The 23,530-nt window shown below is 43.8% G+C and overlaps 1 protein-coding gene across 1 annotated transcript in view; it reads right to left on the reverse strand.

Moving 5' to 3' along the window:
- Positions 1–23,530, reverse strand: part of CACNA2D3 (calcium voltage-gated channel auxiliary subunit alpha2delta 3) — a 1,008,555-nt gene that overhangs the window by 360,333 nt on the left and 624,692 nt on the right. The window contains exons 13-15 of the mRNA XM_073574154.1: positions 13,581–13,652; positions 11,249–11,329; positions 4,677–4,751 (exon numbers count right to left, since the gene is read on the reverse strand). Of these exons, the coding sequence (XP_073430255.1) occupies positions 4,677–4,751; positions 11,249–11,329; positions 13,581–13,652 (228 nt within the window). The remainder of the gene's footprint in view (positions 1–4,676; positions 4,752–11,248; positions 11,330–13,580; positions 13,653–23,530) is intronic.

Raw genomic sequence — 23,530 nt, forward strand, 5'->3', positions numbered from 1 at the left:
AGACAAGCAGCCGCGGGGACCCGAACATATTACGGTATTCGAGCACGCCGAAGGCGCTCGAATAGCGCTCGAGCATGCTCAGATAACACCTCGTCCCAACACATTCGCTCATCACTAAAAATAATCAAGCGTATAAATAATTTATTATTTTGCTTTGTTTTCGCTTTTTTTTACGTTGCTGCAAAATAAAACTTTCTAATGGACAACATAAAAGTCTGTACATGCAGTCAGTAAGGGGTTAAAGCACATCTATCTTTTGATATGTCATACGCTGGTGGTCCGTAGCCTGAAAAATCCATTTTTTTTCGATTTTCTTTTTAAAATGCTTTTCATAGGGGGCAAAATTAAAAGAGTTCTTAAACCCTCACTGCAAAATTCTGCGTGGTCCCTACTGCCACCAATAGCCGGGTCACTGGCAGCACATTATGGCAGCAGGAGACATACATAGTACATACATGTCAAAACAGACCCGGAGCTGAACCAAGGGTGCCAGCTGGGTAGCTCTTCTTCATACATAATTGAAAATATAATTTATTGCCTGTAATTACTGTGATTAGTAATTATAGGTGGGGACCTCAGGGCCGGCAGAGACATATTCAATTCCTCTGAAGCTACTTAAGAAACATCAATAATCTTTATAGGCGTGAAAGTTATTCTGCGTGAGTTACACGTTTTGCTGGTATCGGGAGCCAGCTCACCGGGCGCTACAGAACCTGTCACCTACAGTAAGTCATTATTTCTACTGGCACGTAAAACATTAGAATTAAGCAACGAAACCAACCCCTTCTTGATTAAAATGACCAGTTCTTATCTGTCCATCCATAACGTTACTTAATATACTCGTCGGTTTTATCCATTTTTTTTTAATAAAAGGATTTTGTATGTAATCTGAGAGCAGTATGATGTAGGGACAGAGACCCTGATTCCATTGATGTGTCACTTACTACATTGTGTGCTGTTGTTTCAGTAAAATCAGTGTTTTATCAGCAGGAGATTATCACTACAGGACTAGTTGTCATTTGCGTCCTGGTCCAACCACGCCACTCAGCATTGATTTGCAGTCAATATACAATATACACAGAAAGTGTCATGCACAGTGTAGGAAAGACTAAGTGCAACATGAAGGGATGAGGGGAAAGGAGCACAACACTAAGGAAGGGGGGAGTGGAGATTCCTAGGCAGATCTAAAGTCACCCTGTCCGCCCTAAACATCCATATGTAGGTTCTACACCTATCGCCGAGCAGGAACCTAATCCCTGTTTGACCCTGGCAATAAGCCCTACTTAGGGAAGGACGGGGTGTGTTCTGGGTCAATCCCCTCTACCACTAAAGATAGCTGGGATAGACAAACAAGGGGAACACTTATCTTGAGTAGACTCAGAGGTGTAACACAGATGTCCTCCAGCAACACCAAAGAGGAAGATAGCCGACTGCAATAGCTCCAAGCCTCAACAGGGGAAAATGGAAATATCACCGGGGATTTCCAGCAGCAGGCTGGGAGTCTATGAACACCCAGGTCCAGGTGTGTCAATTAGAGCTGGAGAAAGGTTGCCACTGGGTCAAAGAGTCAGAATAGTTAAGAAGGTGTCTCCAAAGCTAAATGCAGAGACCTTCAGCAGCCAGATGCAGAGCGACTGTCTGCAGCTTCTAACATACCCGTAAGAGAAAGCTGCCAATCAGTGGTGTGGGAGGAGTTATACACAGCTCAGCATTTAGAAAACTGCCAGAACTACAGCAGATAAAACTTTGATTCTATTAAAATTACAACATGCAGACCAGCAAGTGATACTTCGTTGGAATCAGAGTCTCAGCCTCTACATTATGCTGCTCTCAGATTATATAACAAAATCCTGCTAACAGACTCCATTTATCTCAAAGTCAACCAGTCCTGCCACTCATTGCTAAAAGGGGTTTGTGAGAAGTTTTCATTTTGAAACAGCGCCTCTATCATTCACAGGTTGGGTCTGATATTGCAGCTCAACTCCTTTCAATTAAAAGCATCTGAATTGCCCTAGTGGTCCCAAAACAATAGACAGAAGTGGTGTTTTTTTTTCCTAGGAAACAAGATAAACCCACAACATTTATTTATATTTTTTCACAGATCAGAAAACATTTTTCTTTTATATAGAGACAGATTTTCGTCTTTATTAAATTCTTCTTAAAGATACAATATAAAGGCAATCAGAGATAGGGGGAAGCCCCTCATTCTTAGTCCACATCTATGATCTCTGGAGGATTCTGAAGTTCATTGATTCCTAAATGCAACATGTAATACCTCCGTTCCTCAGCGGAGGAACTGCAGGAAAAGTGAACACTTTAAAGGGAAGGTGACATCCAAAAAAATTTTTTTCAGCAATTGAAAAAATGTAAAGAATTAATGTTTACATTTTCTTAAAAAATATTATCATTTGTTTTTAATTTTGTAAAATATGAAAAATAATTTTAAAAAGTTTGGCATTTCCACTTGTTAACACTAGGGGGAGCAGCTACTGAAGTTTGGCACAAAAACCTAGTGCAACTAGCTCACATTACTGCCCTGCAGTAATTATGGGCGGAGTCTGCTGACATGGGTGTGGTGTCACTCCTCTCCTCCCCTTCTGGGTGTTTGCTAAGGGAAAAGAGAGGATGACATTTAGGAACACAGTGAGCAGCCATTTTGATGGGGCCTGCAAAGTTACTGACTGTCTTTGCATGTAAAGTCTGGATCAGAACAGGTCATCAATCAGCAGAAATGTTTCCTGGATTTCTGTGGAGCAGACAAGCAGACGGTCCATCCATGCGTATAAAACACAGCGCTCTATGTACAATCCCTGGCACCGAACAGGGTGCCCCCCATAGACCAGCACACTGCTTTCCTGAAATACTCTGTGCTGCTGTCACCCTGCTCCTCCCCCATATATCTCCCTCTGTGCCCCCCATAGACCAGCACACTGCTCTCCTGAAATACTCTGGGCTGCTGTCACCCTGCTCCTTCCACCATATATCAGACCCGTCGCCTCGCTTTCACACATCGCCAGGACAGGATCTGAGGAGAGGAATGGGGTCTTCAGTCACTGAGGATGGCAGGCAGCAAGGATTCTGGGAGCAGGGTGACAGCAGCACAGAGTATTTCAGGAGAGCAGTGCGCTGGTCTATGGGGGGCACAGAGAGAGATATATGGTGGAGGAGCAGGGTGACAGCAGCACAGAGTATTTCAGGAGAGCAGTGTGCTGGTCTATGGGGGCACAGAGGGAGATATATGGGGGAGAAGCAGGGTGACAGCAGCACAGAGTATTTCAGGAGAGCAGTATCACACGGGATAGGATTAGATACACGGCTCAGCAGACAGTATCACACAGGAGAGGATTAGATACACTGCTCAGCAGACAGTATCACACAGGAGAGGATTAGATACACGGCTCAGCAGACAGTATCACACAGGAGAGGATTAGATACACGGCTCAGCAGGCAGTATCACACAGGATAGGGTTAGATACAAGGCTCAGCAGGCAGTATCACACAGGAGAGGATTAGATACACGGCTCAGCAGTCAGTATCACACAGGATAGGATTAGATGTCCAGCAGATGGCCAAGTGTTTTGAAACAGCAGGGAGCAGCTCCTCTTATGTTTTGCAGGGGCAGCAGCTGGCCGTGTGTTTTGGAAAGAGCAGCTCGGTCTCCAGCAGCTCGTCCTGGTTCCTCTCCTGCAGCTGGTATGTGCAGAGTGAACATCCAAGCCCTGTTATGCTGGAACAGTACAGCATCCAGGGCTATTGCTAATAGAAAAGCACTGGGCTCTAATAAGATGGTGCCTGGCCACACCTACAGCTGTGAATTGAGCTGCCCACAGAGGCGTGCCCAGTTCACTCCTGATGCAGCTGCAATGATACAGATTGGGTCGGCAGCCGACTATTGTCTCTTATGCCCAGGGACTGCCGTAAATGAGCATGGAAAGTGTCGTTCAGCAGCGAGAGAGGTAAGATGGCAGCCCCCAGTGGCTGCATTAATACAGTAAAAAAAACAAAACCATACACACCACTGAGTCAAGCTTAGGGGACAATATCTTTTTATACTATTTTCTTTTTTACATTAAATTATGAAAAAACACGGCACCTAAAAAATTTCGAAAAGCAAAAAAAAAATTAAAAATGTATAATACTGTAAGGTATTGGTCTATTAATCCAAGTGGGTCCAAAATTGTTTTACATTAACCCATTAATTCCATGATTTTTTTTTAAGCAGCCAAACCTTGCATAGAGGTGCAGTATACTGTATGGTACAGACTTAGGACATACAATGTAGGATACAATTTCTGACTCTTTTATTTTCTTTAACCAAATCCCATAAACACATATTACCTCCTCGTTATGGTACAGAGTGCCATTATTTAATCCAGAAAAGAAAATACATTTTACATTTTTTTATGTCACAGACATGTATAAAATTCCATATAAACCGTGTGCAGGCAGGGCAGGATGGTTTTGAGATCTGGTTTTAATCAATTAGAAAATTAAATACGCTAAAGGAAAAAGTAAAGACCCGCGGCGGCCAAGATTGGGGAAAGACGGTGCTGCAGCGCCACCTACTGCTAGAATGGCCGTATTACATGCCAGTATTGCGCTTTTTCCATCCATTGTATAAGCAGAATGTACTAATCCAACAGCTGTAATATATATAAATGTATTATTATACTTACTAGTGGCCTCAGTTCTGGATGAGTCAGGATGTATCCATTGTTTGTAATGGCGAAAGCATATCCGTGAATTCCCAGCTGGAAGGAGAAAAACGGAACTTAGAGAATAATTAAACTGACAGCGCAATTTATAGATAAATGATTAGAAGATACTACACATTTAGATAAAGGTATATTCCCATAAAAAAAACATTAGTTTGTGTAACCTTTATACCTGGAATGATTACTTTTTAAAAAGTTATAATGTGTCAACTTGGCGCCCCCTGGTGTTTCTTTAACTCCGAGCCAGTGGCCGCACATGCTCAGTAAGCTCAGTCTCATTGCTTAGATCCTATGATCCATGGATGGTCCCTGTGAGAGCACCTTATGGTATGATCATGTAGGCACTGTATGCTGGTATAATGAGAGTACTCTATGGTATTGTCACCGGTGTGCCAGGTGCGACAGACAGTCATTATGGTTCTGGCTGTAGAAGGTCATTGCGCTTGGCTTTGCAAGCACCTTCTTGATTTTGATCTCTGTATGGAGCGATATCTTCTCCCTTTAGGACCTAGCAGCGACCTCCACCTTCTGCTGCTTATTGACACACCCTTGCTGGATGTTTAAATACCTTGAGTCCCTTCAGCTAGGCGCTGGTGTGAGCTCTATTTACCTCTGTCTGTTGGAAGTGCTAGAAGTTGACTAGTTTCTTCTTGGAGCCTCTTGGAGATCTACTGGCGTGAGCTATCTCGTGGCGTCTTAAGCTAAGTGTGTTCCCTCGTTCGTCTTCCTGATTTGTCTTTAGTGGTAGTGGGGGCTGACTAGCGCTACCCCGCCCCCTCCCTATTCTGAGCTTATCGCAAGGGGCAATTAGGGCTTAGCGTCCTGCTCAGCGATAGGTGCAGAACTTATTTAGGAATGTTTAGGGCAGACAGGGTGTAGTCAGATCTGCATAGATGTCTCCACTCTCCCCTTTCCTAGTGTTTGGGCTCCCCTACCCTCTTCCCGTTGTTGTGCACCTAGCTTCTCCCTCAGCCAGCGTGACAGGTATGTGGTAGATCGGCTCACTCAGCTAAACACGGAGGTAGATACAGGTACACTGTCTCTTTAAATTATACCCACAACCCTTCAGACAAATCAAGAAAACAAACCAAAACAGTGTACAGTGTGCTTCTGCGGGGATCCGCCCGCTCAGGATAACAACCACTCACTGGTTCAGTTTGTCCTTCTCAGGACACAGAGCGCTGGAGTTCCTCTCTCAAGCTCTACTGAACAACGAATGCTCCTGGAAGCCAACTATGTCATTCCCAGACCACACTCTGGGGTGGAGATAAGGTGGACAACCTCCCACCCGCTCTATGGTTGTCTACAAAAGCCCAACCATTAAAATGGTCGATTAACCCCTCTCAACAGATAGTGTGCTGGAGGAAACTTCTGGGATTCTAATCACTGAGGCTAATAGCCTCAGTGAAACGTATCTCCCCTCCAGCACTTTGCCAGTGACTTTGTCACAGGTAGTATTATGTGGGCACTGTATGGCGGTATTATGTAGGCATTGTGTAGCAGCATTATAAGAGCACTGTTTTGTGATATAACATGAGAACTGTACAGTGAAATACTGGTAGTATTTTATGGTAGTATTATCTGGGCACAGTATGGTGGTATAATGGGAACAGTGCATCATGATATGTGAGCAAGGTATGGTGGTATAATGGGAGCAGTGCATGGTCATATTATGTGGGCACAGTAAGGTGATATAATTCAAGCAGTGCATGGTCATATTATGTGGGCACTGTATGGTGGTGTAATGGGAGCACTGTATGGTTATATTATGTGGGCACTTTATGGTGATATAATGGGAGCAGTGTATGGTTATATTATGTGGGCACTTTATGGTGATATAATGGGAGCAGTGTATGGTTATATTATGAGGGCACTGTATGGTGATATAATGGGAGCAGTGTATGGTTATATTATGTGGGCACAGTATGGTGATATAATGGGAGCAGTGTATGGTTATATTATGTGGGCACAGTATGGTGATATAATGGGAGCAGTGTATGGTTATATTATGTGGGCACTGTATGGTGATATAATGGGAGCAGTGTATGGTTATATTATGTGGGCACTGTATGATGATATAATGGGAGCAGTGTATGGTTATATTATGTGGGCACAGTATGGTGATATAATGGGAGCAGTGTATGGTTATATTATGTGGGCACTGTATGGTCATATAATGGGAGCAGTGTATGATTATATTATGTGGGCACAGTATGGTCATATAATGGGAGCAGTGTATGGTTATATTATGAGGGCACTGTATGGTGATATAATGGGAGCAGTGTATGGTTATATTATGTGGGCACAGTATGGTGATATAATGTGAGCAGTGTATGGTTATATTATGTGGGCACAGTATGGTGATATAATGGGAGCAGTGTATGGTTATATTATATGGGCACTGTATGGTGATATAATGCGAGCAGTGTATGGTTGTATTATGTGGGCACTGTATGGTGATAAATTGGGAGCAGTATATGGTTATATTATGTGAGCACTTTATGGTGATGTAATGGTAGCAGTATATGGTTATATTATGTGGGCACTGTATGGTGATATAATGGGAGCAGTGTATGGCCATATTACATGGGCACAGTATGGTGGTGTAATGGGAGCAGTGTATGGTCATATTACATGGGCACAGTATGGTGGCATAATGGGAGTAGTGTTCTCTCTCTCTCTCTCTCGCCAGCATTTCCTTTAAATTTCAGCATATTCAGGATCCGTCTAAAAACGGATCCTGTGCCATCCGTTCACATCAGTTAACAACGGATCCGCTTGTATGACTTTTTGGCGGATTTGAACTGATGCAAAAAACTGAAGTGTGAAAGAGGCCTTATGTGTGCACTGTATGGTAATAAAATAGGAGCAATGCATGGTAGTTTACTTGCAAATTATTTGATAGCATGATAGGAGCACCGCATGGTCCTACTCTGTAGGTAATATTATAGTTTTCTTTTATTTAAGCGTTGCATGCTACCATTATTCAGAAAGTCTTATGATTTAATTAAAGTGGATTTAGCACCAGATTTCCCAATACAGACAGAACCCATTATTAAATAGAGCTCTTAGACTTGATGCGATTGTTGCATTTACTTTGAAAATCCATGTCGGAATGACTGAAAAATCCTGTAACTAAGATGAGCATTTTATGAGTCTAGCTATGAAATAAATTAGCTCACAAGTCCAAGTGTTAAGTATTCGCCCACCCACCCCGCCGGACTGACAGCTGCAGCTTGTACTGAGCAGTGTGAGATCTCAGCAGCAGCAGGGAGGTGGGACACTGAGGAGCTGTCAATATGGCTAGTTGGGCGGTATTGGGTTAAACTTTCACAAAGGATTATACAGCCACTCTTACATGGATTTTCATAGTAAGTACACTGGCCTTATCAGGTCTAATATATCTATTGTATTATAAAATCTGGAGACAGATCCGCTTTAATTAATTAATTCTTTGCTGCTGACGGAACCCCTCTCTATCTACGCGCTCCGCGACTCTAGAGACTTTCATCTTTTATCATGGCCAGATACAGTGAATAGGTATAGTTTTAACATACAATACGTTGCAGATTTGATTTCTGATTTTTCCACCTTTTAAGCCGTTTGTTTATAGAAGGGAACAAGTAAAACTTATGAGGAAAAAAGCACAAGCAGTTTACGGCGGTGGGGGAGCGAGCCGGGCGATGCAGAACACCTGCGCCCCATTCATACATTCTGTCTGCATCTGGTTTCCTTAAGCATCAAAATGGAACATTTTATTTCACATTCCCCGAAAACAGGAGGGGAAAAGGGAACTGACGGTGAATAGCAGGGACACATTTGCTACTTGTTTATGCCCTAATGCAACTCGTCTAGAATCATTTTTTATTATACGATGACAAAAATGGCCCAGTAAATGACGGGAAAGAAATAAAACGCCCGTCATTATATTAATGTCATCCCAGTGAGAAATATTCCGGGGTCTGAAAAAAGAATACCATGTAACCGAGTGACTTCGGCGTGCTCTAAAAGTAGGTTAGAGTCCCCGCGGCTCCATGTCTCGCGGCTGTTTGACAAATGCAGGGATTACCTAACAACTAATCGCGAGACATGGAGCCGTCATAGTTTTCGAGCACTCGAGCATGCTCAGATAACACCTTATCCCAGCCCGTTCGCTCATCACTAATGCATATTAATCATATCTACAGGTCTTCCTCCCTTTACACTGTACAGATACAGATGGGTTCATCCTTTTCGTTTTTTTACTGCAAATTATGCAAATTTGATACATTATAGTGATTTACAAGCCCAATCTTTAACATGTTGTAGTTCCCATCACAACCACTGGGTGGCCACAGTTAGACACGTATAGCATAAGCATCTCCCCGCTGACTATCACCAAATCATGTCATATTTTTGTTTTTCAAAAGCTGGTCATTTTAGGATACTCATCTCATCATGTGTTGAGCCAAAGCAAAGGGTAAGGAAAAATAACATCTGCAGTTTGAATACACTGTAGATTAAGTTTTAGAGACATTATAGAGATAATTCCGTTTAACTTTGGATCTGAGGTCAGACGCCCAATTGAATTCAATAGGGCTGTTCAGATGAGAGTCTGTTCACACACGGAAAAAAAAATCGCAACGCGCGCTATTCTCTTCCCAATATTGGAGTAGAGTCGCCTATTTAAGTGCTATGGAAGCAGAAAAAAAATATTGGATCCCATACGAATCTTCTGTGTAGCATCCAATATGTACAAACACCTTGTGATTATTAACCTAGGAAACTGTGTTTGATCATGTACATGTTAAAATATTGATGTTTAAATACAGGTGTCACTGGGAAGTAAAAAACGGATCCACGGATGACAAAATGGATGAAAATCAATCGTCCAAGTTTTCAGGATGATATTTCATATACTTATCGGACCCCAGACTTAAATGAATGTGTCAGCGGGTTTTTGCTACGGAATCTGAGAGCAGCGTAACGTAGGGGCAGAGTCCCTGATTCCAGTGATGTATCACTTATTAGGCTGTGTATTGTTGTTTCAATAAAATCAGTGTTTTATCAGCATGAGATTATCACTACACAACTAGGCGCATTGCATGCCTTCTAGTCCTCTGCTCAGTATAACCCCACCCCCACCTCTGATTGGCAGCTTTATGCCTGTGCACAGTGTACACAGCTACCAATCAGTGGTGTGGGCGGGGTTATAAAGGGCTCAGCATTCTGAGCTTTGCTAGATCTGCAGAAGAGAAAACTGTGATTAAATCAAAATGACAGCATGCAGACCAGCAAGCGGCACATTGCTGGAATCAGTGTCTCAGCCCCTACTAAGCAAAAACCCTTTAAGCCAAACTTGAGTTAAAACAGTGGCAGGCTATGGGCGTAGAGCAGTTGTCCCATATTTTAGATCTATGCTGATTGCAAACGAATGCTCAGCGCACCAAGGGACGTTATTTTTTGGCATGTGAAGTTTTGGTTTAACAAATGCTACACCTGTTTGTCGCCCATTGTAAAAAAAATCTCACAGCTCGAGGATCATGCTTTGCAGAATGGCTTTGCATAGTGAGGTGTAGTAGACTATCATTTTTCTAGTATGAATCTATCTGATGGAGGTCAAGAGGACACGCTCTGACCTTTGCCGAGTAAGCCGAGCATTTGGACACCTTGGACATTCAGTAACCGTAGGGTTCAAAAGCGATGAGATCGGGAAAAAAATAAAAGAAGAAAAAAGCAGCGAGATCGGAAAGAAAAGCAATGAAATCAGAAAAAAAAACAATGATATTGGAAAAAAAAAACTTAAAAAATAAAAAAGCAATGAGTTTGGAAAAAAAATAAAAAAAGAAATATCGGGAAAAAATATTTTTTTAAAAAAGAAATGAGATCGTAAAAAAAAATAAAAAATGTAAAAAAAAGCAATGAGATCAGAAAAATTAAAAAAAACTAACAACAATAAGTTTGGAAAAATAACTTAAAAAAGGCAATAAGATCTGAAAAAAAAAGAAAAAAAAAACAATGAAATCAGAAAAAAAAAGCAATGAAATCGGAAAAAAAAGCAATGATATCTGAAAAATTTTTGGAAAAACAGAAAAGCAATGAGTTTGGAAAAAGATTAAAAAAAACAAATGATATTGGAATTTTTTTTCTTTTTTTTGTAAAAAAAAGCATTGAGATCGGAAAAAAAATAAAAAAATGCAAAAGAAAGCAATTAGATCGGAAAAATAAAAAAAAAACGTTAAGTTTGGAAAAATAACTTAAAAAAAGTCAATAAGATCGGAAATTTTTTTTAAAGAAAGCTATAATATTGGGGGAAAAAAATGAAAAGAAAAAAGCAGTGAGTTTGGAAAAATTAAAAAAAAAACAAACAAAAAAAAACAATGAGATCAGAAAAAAAAAATTAAAAAAGCAACAATGAGATTGGAGCTGGACACAAGTGCTCAATTTTCAAGAAGTGCCAAACACCTGTCTCCGATGTTGTATCCCGCTGTCTGAGTGATGGGCGCGTCACAACCGTCACATGAAGAGGTGGCGCTTTACTTTGGAAGGCTTACCTTGTATTTTGGAATGGCTTTTAATAGTTCTTTTACTGGAACATCTGTGCCAACCACACCTAGGAGGACGCCCTTTGATCTCTGCGCAAAAACAAGAATTGAAGGAGAGCAGGCATTCCGCGAAGGTAAACAGTCATTGGTAAAGCCTTACAGGCGGGCGCTAATTATTTTCACTTTGTCATAAATCTATTACAGTGCGCAGATGACTCGGGGCTTTGTTGTGCCGAAGTTTCCGAGACACTGATGGATATGAAGGAAAGAACAATGAGGAAAAACAGCTGTCATCTCATCTCATTTCATTTCTTTCTATTTTTCTCTTTTGGAAGAGGAACGGTCCAACATGAGAAATGTATCAACAGTAATCAGCCAATGCGCGTTTCTAAGACACATCAGCGGGGAACGGACACATTTATGGACGCAATTATTACGTCTATTTGCATTGTATGGATCTGGGTGTTTTGAGTGGGAGTTTTCCAGGACGGCGTGTCACAGATACTGGAAACATGTGATGCTGTACATTCATTTCTTAGATGGAGCATGGCTTGTCGAAATTAATCTGCTTTTTTTAGTTTTAGATTTAGTTGCATTAGAGGGGGGTCCAGGGTCCTCGCTGTGGAGTGAAAGGACCAAATGTGATTGCTGTGGGAGGCGTGTAATCTGTCGTGACAGGGCAAATGGGGACGACTCGGGCAATAAGAGGCGGTCAGCTCATCATCGGGGGCCTGTCGTGTGGGTACTAGTTGATGAGAGAGAGGCCAGGATCACACTACCATGTGAGATGTGAGAACCTCGCATCAAGACCCGGTGCTGCCGCCGGCACTCATGTATTTCTATGCAGCCGCAGCTCCGGTCCCAAGTGCCGGCGGCAGTATCGGGTATTGATGCGAGTTTCTCATATCACACACGGTAGTCTGATCCAAGAAAGAAAGGAAGGGCAGAACGAAGAAAGGAAGGAAAGTAAGATAGAAAGAAAGAAAGGGCAGAACTAAGGAAGGAAGGATGGAGTGAAGGAAGGAAAGAAAAAAGAAAGAGGAGAAGGAAGGAAGGATGGAATGAAGGAAGAAAAGAAAGAAAGGGTGGAACGAAGGAAGGAAGGATGGAACGAAGGAAGGAAAGAAAGAAAGAAAGAAAGAAAGAAAGGGCAGAACGAAGGAAAGAAGGAAGGAATGAAGGATGAAACGAAGCAAGGAAAGAAAGGAAGGAAGGAAAGAAAGAAAGGAAGGAAAGAAAGGAAGGAAAGGAAGGAAGGAAGGAAGGAAGGAAATAAAGAAATCCTGCAAATAATAGCTAATAAGTGTAAAAGGTAGGAAAAAAGGAAAGAAAAAAGAAAGAAAAAGAGAAAAGTAAAAGAAACGCAGAAAATGTAAAAGAATGGAAGAAAGAAAAAGGAAAAAAAAACAAGAGAAAAGAAATAAAGATATACCGCAAGTACTAGCTAAAGAAAGACAGAAAAAGAATGGAAAGAAGGATAGAAAAAGAAAGAAAGATAATTAAATATATTGCAAGTCCTAGCTAAAAAAGAAGAAAATAAGGATATAAAAAGAAACAGAGAAAAAGAGAAACATAAAAGAAGAAAGAAAGAAAGATATGAGAAAAAGTGATAGATAATATGTTAAATGATAGATTTATAGATGACATATCGATAGATACTGATAGCATAAGTGATGACAGATAGATCAACAACAGAATATGTTGTGTCCTTTGCCAGATGTTTGAGAAAGCTTCATCTGAAAAGTTCAAAGCCCTTGTAAAATGCTCTCAAACTTTGCCAACGCTGTAAATTGTCCCAGGTCTGACTTTTCAGCAGGTTTTGTAATTCTGTTTTGCAGTAGATCACAATATTGTAGTGTAAAACTAACACCAGGTAATGATGAAGCTGACTACGGGCTTACAATCTACTAAACAGAAATAGCCCTAGTGAGCATGGAGGTAGCCTGCAGAGAACAGTCACTGGATATATAAAGACATGCCAGTGTAAGGAGACTTATTGGCCATGCAATGCTCCTCTGGGAAATGAAAGTGCCTTTTTTAGAGAGGAAGAGGACTCCTGATTCTGCTTCTGTGCACTGCTTTGAAAATTATCAATGGAAGGGGATAATTGTCTTATTACATGGAGTCTCACTAATTGCAATAAATGAGGTTCCGGGTTCTCCAACTGAGGAAAGTGATGGTGAAACATGACCACTACTGCGCCACGTAAAATCTCTAGGACTTGCACAGTGGTTTGGAGAACTCTTTGGAGTATCTTCAACATCGATCTTTCTGTTTAAACAATTCTTCGAACACAAAATGAAAGATTGATAGCACCCGCGGCTATCCTCCTCATACTTACTGTTTCGTTCTCTTTACTGAATACAGGCATTGCAACGGTTGTCATCAGAACCATTCCCTGGTCTTCAGCGAGCTGGACAGAAAAGAAAGGGTCAGTCACAGGCTGCACTAGAGTAGAAGGTATTCACAATGGACAATATTACATCAGGGGTAAAGGTGCAGTCGTCTCAGCAATGGTGATTACTAGTCAAAAGTTTGTGACCCAAAACACAATAGTCTTTATAACTCAACTGTCATGAGAAGTGGTGAGTTCTCCTTCATTGGAAGTCTTCAAACAAAGGCTGGACAGACATCTGTCTGAGATGGTTTAGTGAATTCAGCATTGAGCAGGGGATGGACACGATGACCCTTGAGGTCTCTTCCAACACTAACATTCTAGGATTCTATGATTCAACTCTAAACTGACTAAAGTACCTCCAGTGCATATTGTGTGTGCTGGTGTCATGATCCAGGTTGGATCTGACAGAGTAAATGCACAAAGTAACTTTTTTTTCCTTTGGCTAGTTGCCAAAAGGTGGTTTTGCCCCCGGTGGCCATTAGGGTCATTGCACTGTGGTGATATCAGTTGTAGTTTTCCCCCCGGTGGCCAGTAGGGTCATTGCACTTTGGTTACTTTAGTTTGTGTGCGTAATTAGGCAACAGGTGTGATAGCTCTATAAGAGAGTATCAGGTGTGTCAATCACGGTTTGGTGAAAAAGTATTCATTTGCAAGCAAGCCTGGGTGAAGGATGGAGCTAAGGAAGAGTCACGGGCAGCTCAGTGAGATTCCTGGAGTGTCAGCTATGGTGTCTGCAAGGAGTGCTGGCATGGTGTGGTGGAGTCGCAGCTATGGTGTCAGCAAGAAGTTCGTGCATGGATTGGTGGAGTGGCAGCTGCGGTGTAGAGCTGCACTCAAAATGCTGGACTTGGTTGCTGAGAGCTGGACTCAAGCATGCTGGACTTTTTGGCAGAAAAGCTGGACTCATTTGCGGGACTCTGTTTCTGGACAGCTGCATGCAGGTGTGGACTCTGTGTGCTCCAAGGCTGCACTATGATGCTGAGAAGGTCCGTTTCTGGACAGCGCACCCAGATGTCGGACATGGTGGAGGAAAAGATGCACGCAGGTGGTGGGCTCTGTTGCTGGGAGCGTAAGCAACAGAGCAAAGCTAAGCGGTGTTCCCCTGTTTTGTCACTTTTCCTTATGTGTGTTTAGTGCAGTGGTGGGATTAGTTTCCGCACCGACCAATTCCCTAGTGAGGGTTTAGGTGCAGGGCGAGTCAGGGTTTTGAGGTTCCTGATTGTCGCCCGGTGCGGAACCGGCCTAGGGAACATTAGGAGTGTAGAGACACTGACTCAGGGGAGTGCAGGAGGTCTCCACTTCCCCGTTTCCCTATCGCAGGGCCACCATTGTTATTGTTACCCAGGTTTTCACCTATTCCCTTTGTCTTATTGTATTAGTTACCGGCCAGCGGGCCGCGTCACATAGGACAATTACACGTGCCATGTCCTGTTGTATCAGTTACCAGCCTGCTGGCCGTGTCACTCAGGATGGGGCATGTGACAGCTGGACTACAAGACCTGCTATTGGAAATTTCTAATAGGTTACTACCAATACCAACCAGCCATAATATTACAACCAGGTAATCAATTACCTCATGACAAAGGCACCTGTCAGGGTGGCAAGCAATGGGTAGGCAGTCACTTCTTTATGAGTTGAAGGCAAAAAAATGGATAAATGTAAGGATCTGAGGAACATCAACAAAGTCAATATTCTGATGGTTATGTCACTAGGTAAAGCATCTACAAATGGTTGATCTTATGGGGTCTTCCTGGTATGGAATACTTAAAAAAAAACAAAACAATATGGTCAAAAGAAAGCCAACATTGCCAACATGGGGAGCCGGTAAAAGAGTCACAGGGTGCTCCTGATATTGCCTATGCTATTGAGCGTGTATAATTTACGTTCTTTTTTTGTCTCGATTTTCCATGATGCAGTTTTGAGGAGTTTATAAATGGGAAAAGTAATCAGCTGATCATTCACAGACAGCGAAATTCATCAGTTTTCAATAACGTTCACTAACGCATTTTAAGTGGATAGATGACTCTTACCCATGGTACACTACCACGTTTCAAGTGGAAAGACCTCTCTTACGGATGATCTTCTGTGTTACAAATGGATAGACCACAATCATGCATGATACACTAACCCGTTTCAAGTGGATAGACTACTCCTACTCTTGGTATTCCAACGTGTTATAAGTTTCAAGTGGTTAGACCTCTCTTACGCATGATCTTCCATGTTACAAGTGGATAAACCACTCTTGCCCACTGTGCACTGAGTGTATAGAACACTCTCAGTCATGGCACACTAATGCGTCTTCTTAAGTTGGTAGACTACTCTTGCTCATAATATTCCAACGTGTTACAAGTGGATAGACCACTCTTATGTACTGTGTACTAACCCGTTTCAAGTGGATAGACCACGCTTAGTCATGGTACCTTCACACGTTTCAAATGCATAGACCACTCTTATTCATGGTACACTAACGCGTTTTAAGTGGATGGATCATTCTTACTCATGATACACTAACGTGATTTTAGTGGCTAAAGCACTGTTACTCATGATACTACACTAATGCGTTTCAAGTGAATAGACCATTGGTACTCATAATATTACAAGGTGTTACAAGTGGACAGACCACTCTTACTCATGGCTCACTAACGCATTTGAAGTGGACAGACCACTCATACTCATGATATTACAAGATGTTATAAGTGGATAGACAACTCTAATTCATGGTATACCAACGTGTTTTAAGTGGATAAGCCACTCTAATTCATGGTATACCAACGTGTTTTAAGTGGATAAGCCACTCTAAATCATGGTATACCAACGTCTTTTAAGTGGATAGGCAACTCTAATTCATGGTACACCAACGCGTTTTAAGTGGATAGGCCACTGTAATTCATGGCACATTAACGCAATTTAGGGGATAGACCTCTCTAATTCAGGGTACACTAACGCGTTTTAAGTGGATAGACCACTCTAATTCATGGTACACTAACGCGCTTTAAGTGGATAGACCACTCTAATTCATGGTACACTTATGTGCTTTTAAGTGGATAGGCAACTCTAATTCATGGTACACCAATGCGTTTTAAGTGGATAGGCCACTGTAATTCATGGCACACTAACGCGATTTAAGTGGATAGACCTCTTTAATTCAGGGTACACTAATGCATTTTAAGTGGATAGACCACTCTAATTCATGGCACACTAATGCGTTTTAAGTGGATAGACCACTCTAATTCATGGTACACTAACGCATTTTAAGTGGACAGACCACTCTAATTCATGGCACACTAACGCATTTTAAGTGGATAGACCACTCTAATTCATGGTACACGAACGCATTTTAAGTGGATAGACCACTCTAATTCATGGCACACTAATGCGATTTAAGTGGATAGGCCTCTCTAATTTTTGGAACGCGTTTTAAGTGGATAGACCACTCTAATTCATGACACACTAACGCGTTTTAAGTGGACAGACCACTCTAATTCATGGTACACTAACGCGTTTTAAGTGGATAGACCACTCTAATTCATGGTACACTAATGCATTTTAAGTGGCTAGACAACTCTAATTCATGGTACACTAATGCGTTTTAAGTGGATAGATCATTCTTACTCATGATACACTAACGTGATTTTAGTGGATAGAGCACTGTTACTCATGATACTACACTAATGCATTTCAAGTGAATAGACCATTGGTACTCATAATATTACAAGGTGTTACAAGTGGACAGACCACTCTTACTCATGGCACACTGACGCATTTGAAGTGGACAGACCACTCATACTCATGATATTACAAAATGTTACAAGTGGATAGACAACTCTAATTCATGGTACACCAACGCGGTTTAAGTGGATAGGCCACTAATTCATGGCACACTAACGCAATTTAAGTGGATAGACCACTCTAATTCATGGTACACTAACGCGTTTTAAGTGGATAGACCACTCTAATTCATGGTACACTAACGCGTTTTAAGTGGATAGACCACTCTAATTCATGGTACACTAATGCATTTTAAGTGGCTAGACAACTCTAATTCATGGTACACTAACGCGTTTTAAGTGGATAGATCATTCTTACTCATGATACACTAACGTGATTTTAGTGGATAGAGCACTGTTACTCATGATACTACACTAATGCATTTCAAGTGAATAGACCATTGGTACTCATAATATTACAAGGTGTTACAAGTGGACAGACCACTCTTACTCATGGCACACTAACGCATTTGAAGTGGACAGACCACTCCTACTCATGATATTACAAGATGTTACAAGTGGATAGACAACTCTAATTCATGGTACACCAACGTGTTTTAAGTGGATAAGCCTCTCTAATTCATGGCACACTAATGCGATTTAAGTGGATAGACCTCTCTAATTTTTGGAACGCGTTTTAAGTGGATAGACCACTCTAATTCATGACACACTAATGCGTTTAAGTGGATAGACCACTCTAATTCATGGTACACTTACGTGCTTTTAAGTGGATAGGCAACTCTAATTCATGGTACACCAACGCGTTTTAAGTGGATAGACCACTCTAATTCATGGCACACTAACGCGTTTTAAGTGGATAGACCACTCTATTTCATGGTACACTAACGCGTTTTAACTGGATAGACCACTCTAGTTCATGGTACACTAACGTTTTTTAAGTGGATAGACCACTTAGACCACTCCTACACATGATACACTAGCATACTTTTAGTGGACAGAGCACTGTTACTCATGATACACTAGCGCATTTCAAGTGAACAGATCATTGTTACTCATGGTTAGTGTTGAGCATTCCGATACCGCAAGTATCGGGTATCGGCCGATATTAGCGGTATCGGAATTCCGATACTTAATTCCGATACTTTTGTCATATCGGATTCCGGAATCGGAATCGGAATAGGAAGTTCCCATCATGCTATGAGCCTGCTTGCTTTGATTAAGCCAATGGGAATCCTCCGAAGTGTGGGCACATCCTGTTAGGCATGTAGGCATGTTAACTATTGGCATGGCTGTGATTGGCTGCCGAAATGATGTCATGATGCACTATAAAAGCCACCGCAGCCGCCATTTCTGGTCACTCTGCTGTGAATTCAGTTAGGGACAGGCTGCTGTAGAAGACTGTGAGGGACAGTTAGAAATAGCGATTCCACCAAACATCTAGTGCTTTACCCAGGCTACATAAACCACCACTGTAGCCTTCTTTGCCCTAGCAGCAGTGTTCACAGCTGTCTGCAAGGGCTGTGTGAGTGCAGCTCACGCTGTGGAGTGGGTCCTGCAGCCACGTTAGGCTGTAGGCCACCCAGTGTGATCACTGCTGCCTCATACATCTTTTATTTTTTGAGCTGCATTTTTTACATAATTTCAATCTAGTGTGCTTCCATCCGTATCCATATACGTTGGTTGCAAACACTAGTAGTAGACAGCGGAGCCTTTCTGCAGCCTTTCAGTGCTAGTGTCCACTTTGCTGCACTGTTCACGGCTGTCTGAGAGGTCTCTGACTGTGTGTGAGTGCAGCTCACGCTGAGTAGTGTGTCCTGCAGCTACGTCTGGCTGTAGGACGCTCAGCGTGCGTCAGTGCCTCACACATATTTTTATTTGAGTGCAGCTCATTTTTTCTTCTATTAGTGTGCATCCATCCGTCTCCATCTACGGTGGTTGCAAACACTATAAAGGAGTACACAGCGGAGCCTTTCTGCAGCCTGTCAGTGCCAGTGCCCACTTAGCTGCACTGTTGACGGCTGTCTGAGAGGCCTCTGACTGTGTGTGAGTGCAGCTCACGCTGAGTAGAGTGTCCTGCAGCTACGTCTGGTTGTAGGACGCTCAACGTGCGTCACTGCCTCACACATATTTGTCTTTGAGTGCAGCTCATTTTTTCTTCTCCTATTAGTGTGCATCCATCCGTATCCATCAACATTGGTTGGTTGCAAACACTATATAGGAGTAGATAGAGGAGCCTTTTTTTCTGGCTTGTGCCCTGCCGGCGCAGCCAGATTAGTATTACCCAATTTTTTTGGAGCCTCATCTTTTGCATTGTAGGTTACCTGCCTGCATTGTAATAGCTCCAAAAAGTTGGTGATACTATCAGTTTCAATTCTTTGTTCACATAATTTGAGTTTGTTTCCAACAAAGAAACCACAAAAAAAGTTCACCAAACACTACATTTTGAACTTGTGTAGGCCACATCAGCTCCTATTAAAGTCTAGTCCACACACACACACACTTCATAAAATTAGTGTTTCTTGTACCTGTAACCAGCTGTTCAGGAATAAGCACACTAAGGCCCCCCTTTGTACTTTTTTGCCTATCTTAAGCAGTCTTGCAAGATGAAGAAGGCAGGGAGTAAGGCGCGTGGGCGTGGGCGTGGGCGTGGAGTTTCAGCAGGGAGAGGACGTGGGGATTCTGCAGGGAGAGGACGTGGGGATTCTACAGGTAGAGGACGTGGGGATTCTGGGCCTGCTGCGGGCACCAGTGGATCAGCATCCCCCAGTTTTAGCAGGCAACAGTCCTTTATGCGCAGCTTTGTAGGACCTCAACGTACCCCACTGCTGCGGGAGGAACAAATTGAAGCCGTTGTCGGATGGATGGCAGCTAACGCATCGACTTCAATTACTTCCGCATCCTCTCAGGGTCAGAGCACCGAAGAGCAACCATCTGTCTCTTCACCACCTGCCAAAGTGCCCAGGCAGTCAGAGAGACATGGACAGGAGCCATCACAGTCTCTACTTCTGTTCTCGGAATCTGTTGGCTTGGAAAGAGGGGGCCAGCCAAGCAGCATTCCTGAATGTGAAGAAGAGGGAGTATGCAGTGATGCGCAACTTCTTTGTCCCTCTGAATCTGAAGAGGCGAGTGGGCCAGTGCCTATGGTCAGCACACCTCAGTACGCATCAGATGATGACGAGACTCAGTTGCCACTTTCTGGTGCGTACGGTGCTGGCGAGACAACCCCGGAGAAGCAGCTGTTTGAAGAGGGGAGGGAAGATGATGAGGTCCTTGACCCATCATGGCGTGAGCAACAGGAAGGTGGTGGGAGCAGCTCGGAGGAAGAGATTCCCCTACCGGCCAAAACAGGAGGCAGAGGGAGGGGGAAGACTTGGTTGCCTGTACCCTCCACTTCGGCACCCGTTAGGAGCATTCCTCCTTCCAAAGGCAAACCGGGCGCTCACAAGAGTTGCAGTGCGTGGTCCTTTTTTGACACAGTTGCAGATGACATTTGCTTTGTCAAATGCAAGCTGTGTCATCAGAGAGTCAAAAGAGGGAGAAATGTCAGCAACCTCAATACCACAAATATGTGGAAACATGTGCGCACCAAGCACGAGTTGGAGTTGCAGAGACACCCTGAAGACGTAGGCCAACGTACAGCACCACCTACCACCTCTTCAGTTCGTGTTGGGCCCTCTTCCTCCAGCTCACACACTGCTGGTTCGGCTTCCTCACAGGATCGCCAAGGAAGAACCTCTGCCACTGTTGTCCGGAGACCCTGTCAGATTACACCCATAGCAGCACGTTCCCATCCATCACAGCCATCGGTAGCACAGGCATGGGATAAAAGGCGCCCTTACTCGGCAAACCATCCCCGAGCACAGTCTCTGAATGCTGGCATTGCCAAACTTCTGGCAGTTGAAATGCTGTCATTCAGGCTGGTGGACACTGACACCTTCCGGGACTTAATGGCATTGGCAGTCCCCCAATACAACGTGCCCAGCCGCTTTTATTTCAGCAGGCGAGCCGTCCCTGCCCTGCAGAAACATGTTGAGGGCAAAATAAAACATGTGCTACTAAACGCCGTTAGTAGCAAGGTCCACCTGACCACCGATGCGTGGACCAGTAACCATGGACAGGGACGATACCTTTCCCTCACTGCCCACTGGGTCAATGTTGTGGAGCCGGGTACGGATCTGGAGAGTGGAGCTGTACGTGTTCTTCCAACGCCACGGATTGCAGGACTCCAGTCTGTACACATAGACTCCTCCTCCTACTCAAGTTCCTCAGAAACAGCAGAGCAGGAGCCTGTTACGACCGATATGAGCACAGCCGTGGCCAAACGTCAACAGGCTGTACTCAAATTAATTTCTTTGGGGAATCGAAGCCACACAGCGCAGGAGCTCTGGAATGCTATCAAGCTGGAGAGCGATGTGTGGTTTGGGCCAGCGAATCTCCAGCCGGGCTTGGTAGTGTGTGACAATGGCCGAAATCTGGTGGCAGCTCTTGGCCTAGGCAACCTCACACACATCCCATGTCTGGCACATGTTCTTAACTTGGTCGTGCAGAGCTTTCTGAGGGACTATCCGGATCTTGCTGCACTGTTGCACAAGGTCCGCATAGAGTGCGCTCACTTGCGACGTTCCAGCACGGCAAGATCGCGCCTCGCTGCTCTGCAGCGACGATTTGGCCTTCCAGAACATCGCATCATATGTGACCTACCCACCCGGTGGAATTCAACGTTACATATGTTGGAGCGGTTGTGTGAGCAGCAGGCAGCAGTCATGGAGTACCAGCTGCATCAGGCGCAAACAAGTCGCACTGTGCGCCGTTCACACTTCAGCACCATTGAGTGGGCCTCTATGAAGGACATCTGCCTCGTTTTGCGTGCCTTCGATGAATCCACGCGGATGGCGAGTGCAGATGATGCACTAGTCAGCATGACTGTCCCCCTTATCTGCCTGCTTCAACAAACACTGCAAGCACTAAGGGATGAGGTTTCAGAAGAGGTGGAGGATGAGGAGTCCCAAATGCCATCTGCTTCTGGACAGTCTGCGCTACATGTTTCCTCACAAAGGCCTAGGCAGGGGACACTTTGTGAGGAGGATGAGGAGGAGTCGATGGAGGAGGAAGACATCTCTCCAGAGGAGGGAGGTACACAAACCTCTACTCAGTATGTACAGCGAGGGTGGGGTGATGCAGAGCAGGCCGAGGTCACGCCTCAAACAGGGGACAGCGGTTCTTTGGCAGTTGGGAGTCTGCAGCACATGGTTGATTTCATGCTGCAGTGCCTGAGAAACGACCGCCGCATCGCCCACATTCTCGTCTCGGCTGATTATAGGGTGTACACCCTCCTAGATCCTCGCTACCGGGACAGCGTACAAAGGCTCATACCAACGTTGAACCGGGAGCGTAAAATGCGGGAGTACGAAGAGTCACTGGTGCAGTCCATAATGTTTTCCATTCCACCCGACAGCATTGTTGCTAGTGCTTTACAAAGCAGCTCTGTGCGTCGAGGCAGTGGAGGAAACTCTGCACAAAGAGGGAGCAGAGGCAGCGCCGCAGCACAAGGCAAGACCACTATGGCCCAAATGTGGCAAAGTTTTGTGTGTCCACCACAATTGTCTACACCATCAGCGACGCCTCGAGTCAGCAGGAGGCAACGCTTCCGTCAGATGGTGTCAGACTACATGTCTTGCCCTGTCGCTGTACTCCCAGATGGCTCTTCCCCCTTCAAGTTTTGGGTCTCTAAGCTGGATACATGGCCAGAGCTTAGCCAGTATGCATTGGAGGTGCTGGCTTGCCCTGCTGCCAGTGTATTATCGGAACGTGTCTTTAGTGCCGCAGGTGGTGTACTAACAGACCGTCGCACGCGACTATCTTCCGATAATGTTGACCGGCTGACTTTTCTGAAAATGAACAAGGCCTGGATCTCCAAAGACTTTGCCATTCCTCTTACAGACTAAATTAGTGGTTGGCAACTGTATCCAGGTCTGCTGGTGTGTTCATTTTTCTACCACCTGAACTATAATCCCTTTGCTTCAACACAGCCAGTTGTCGCTCAGATGTGTCGTCTGCACAGAGAAACACACTAGCTCCTGTGTTAGTGGGGTTCAGTAATGCCAGCTGATCCCCTGCTGTGTGGACGGCAAAGTCACCAGCTCCATCAACATTCAAACCACTACT

This window comes from Dendrobates tinctorius, unplaced genomic scaffold (assembly GCF_039654945.1).
Source record: "Dendrobates tinctorius isolate UK_male_01 unplaced genomic scaffold, ASM3965494v1 ptg000038l, whole genome shotgun sequence".
NCBI classification, from domain to species: domain Eukaryota; kingdom Metazoa; phylum Chordata; class Amphibia; order Anura; family Dendrobatidae; genus Dendrobates; species Dendrobates tinctorius.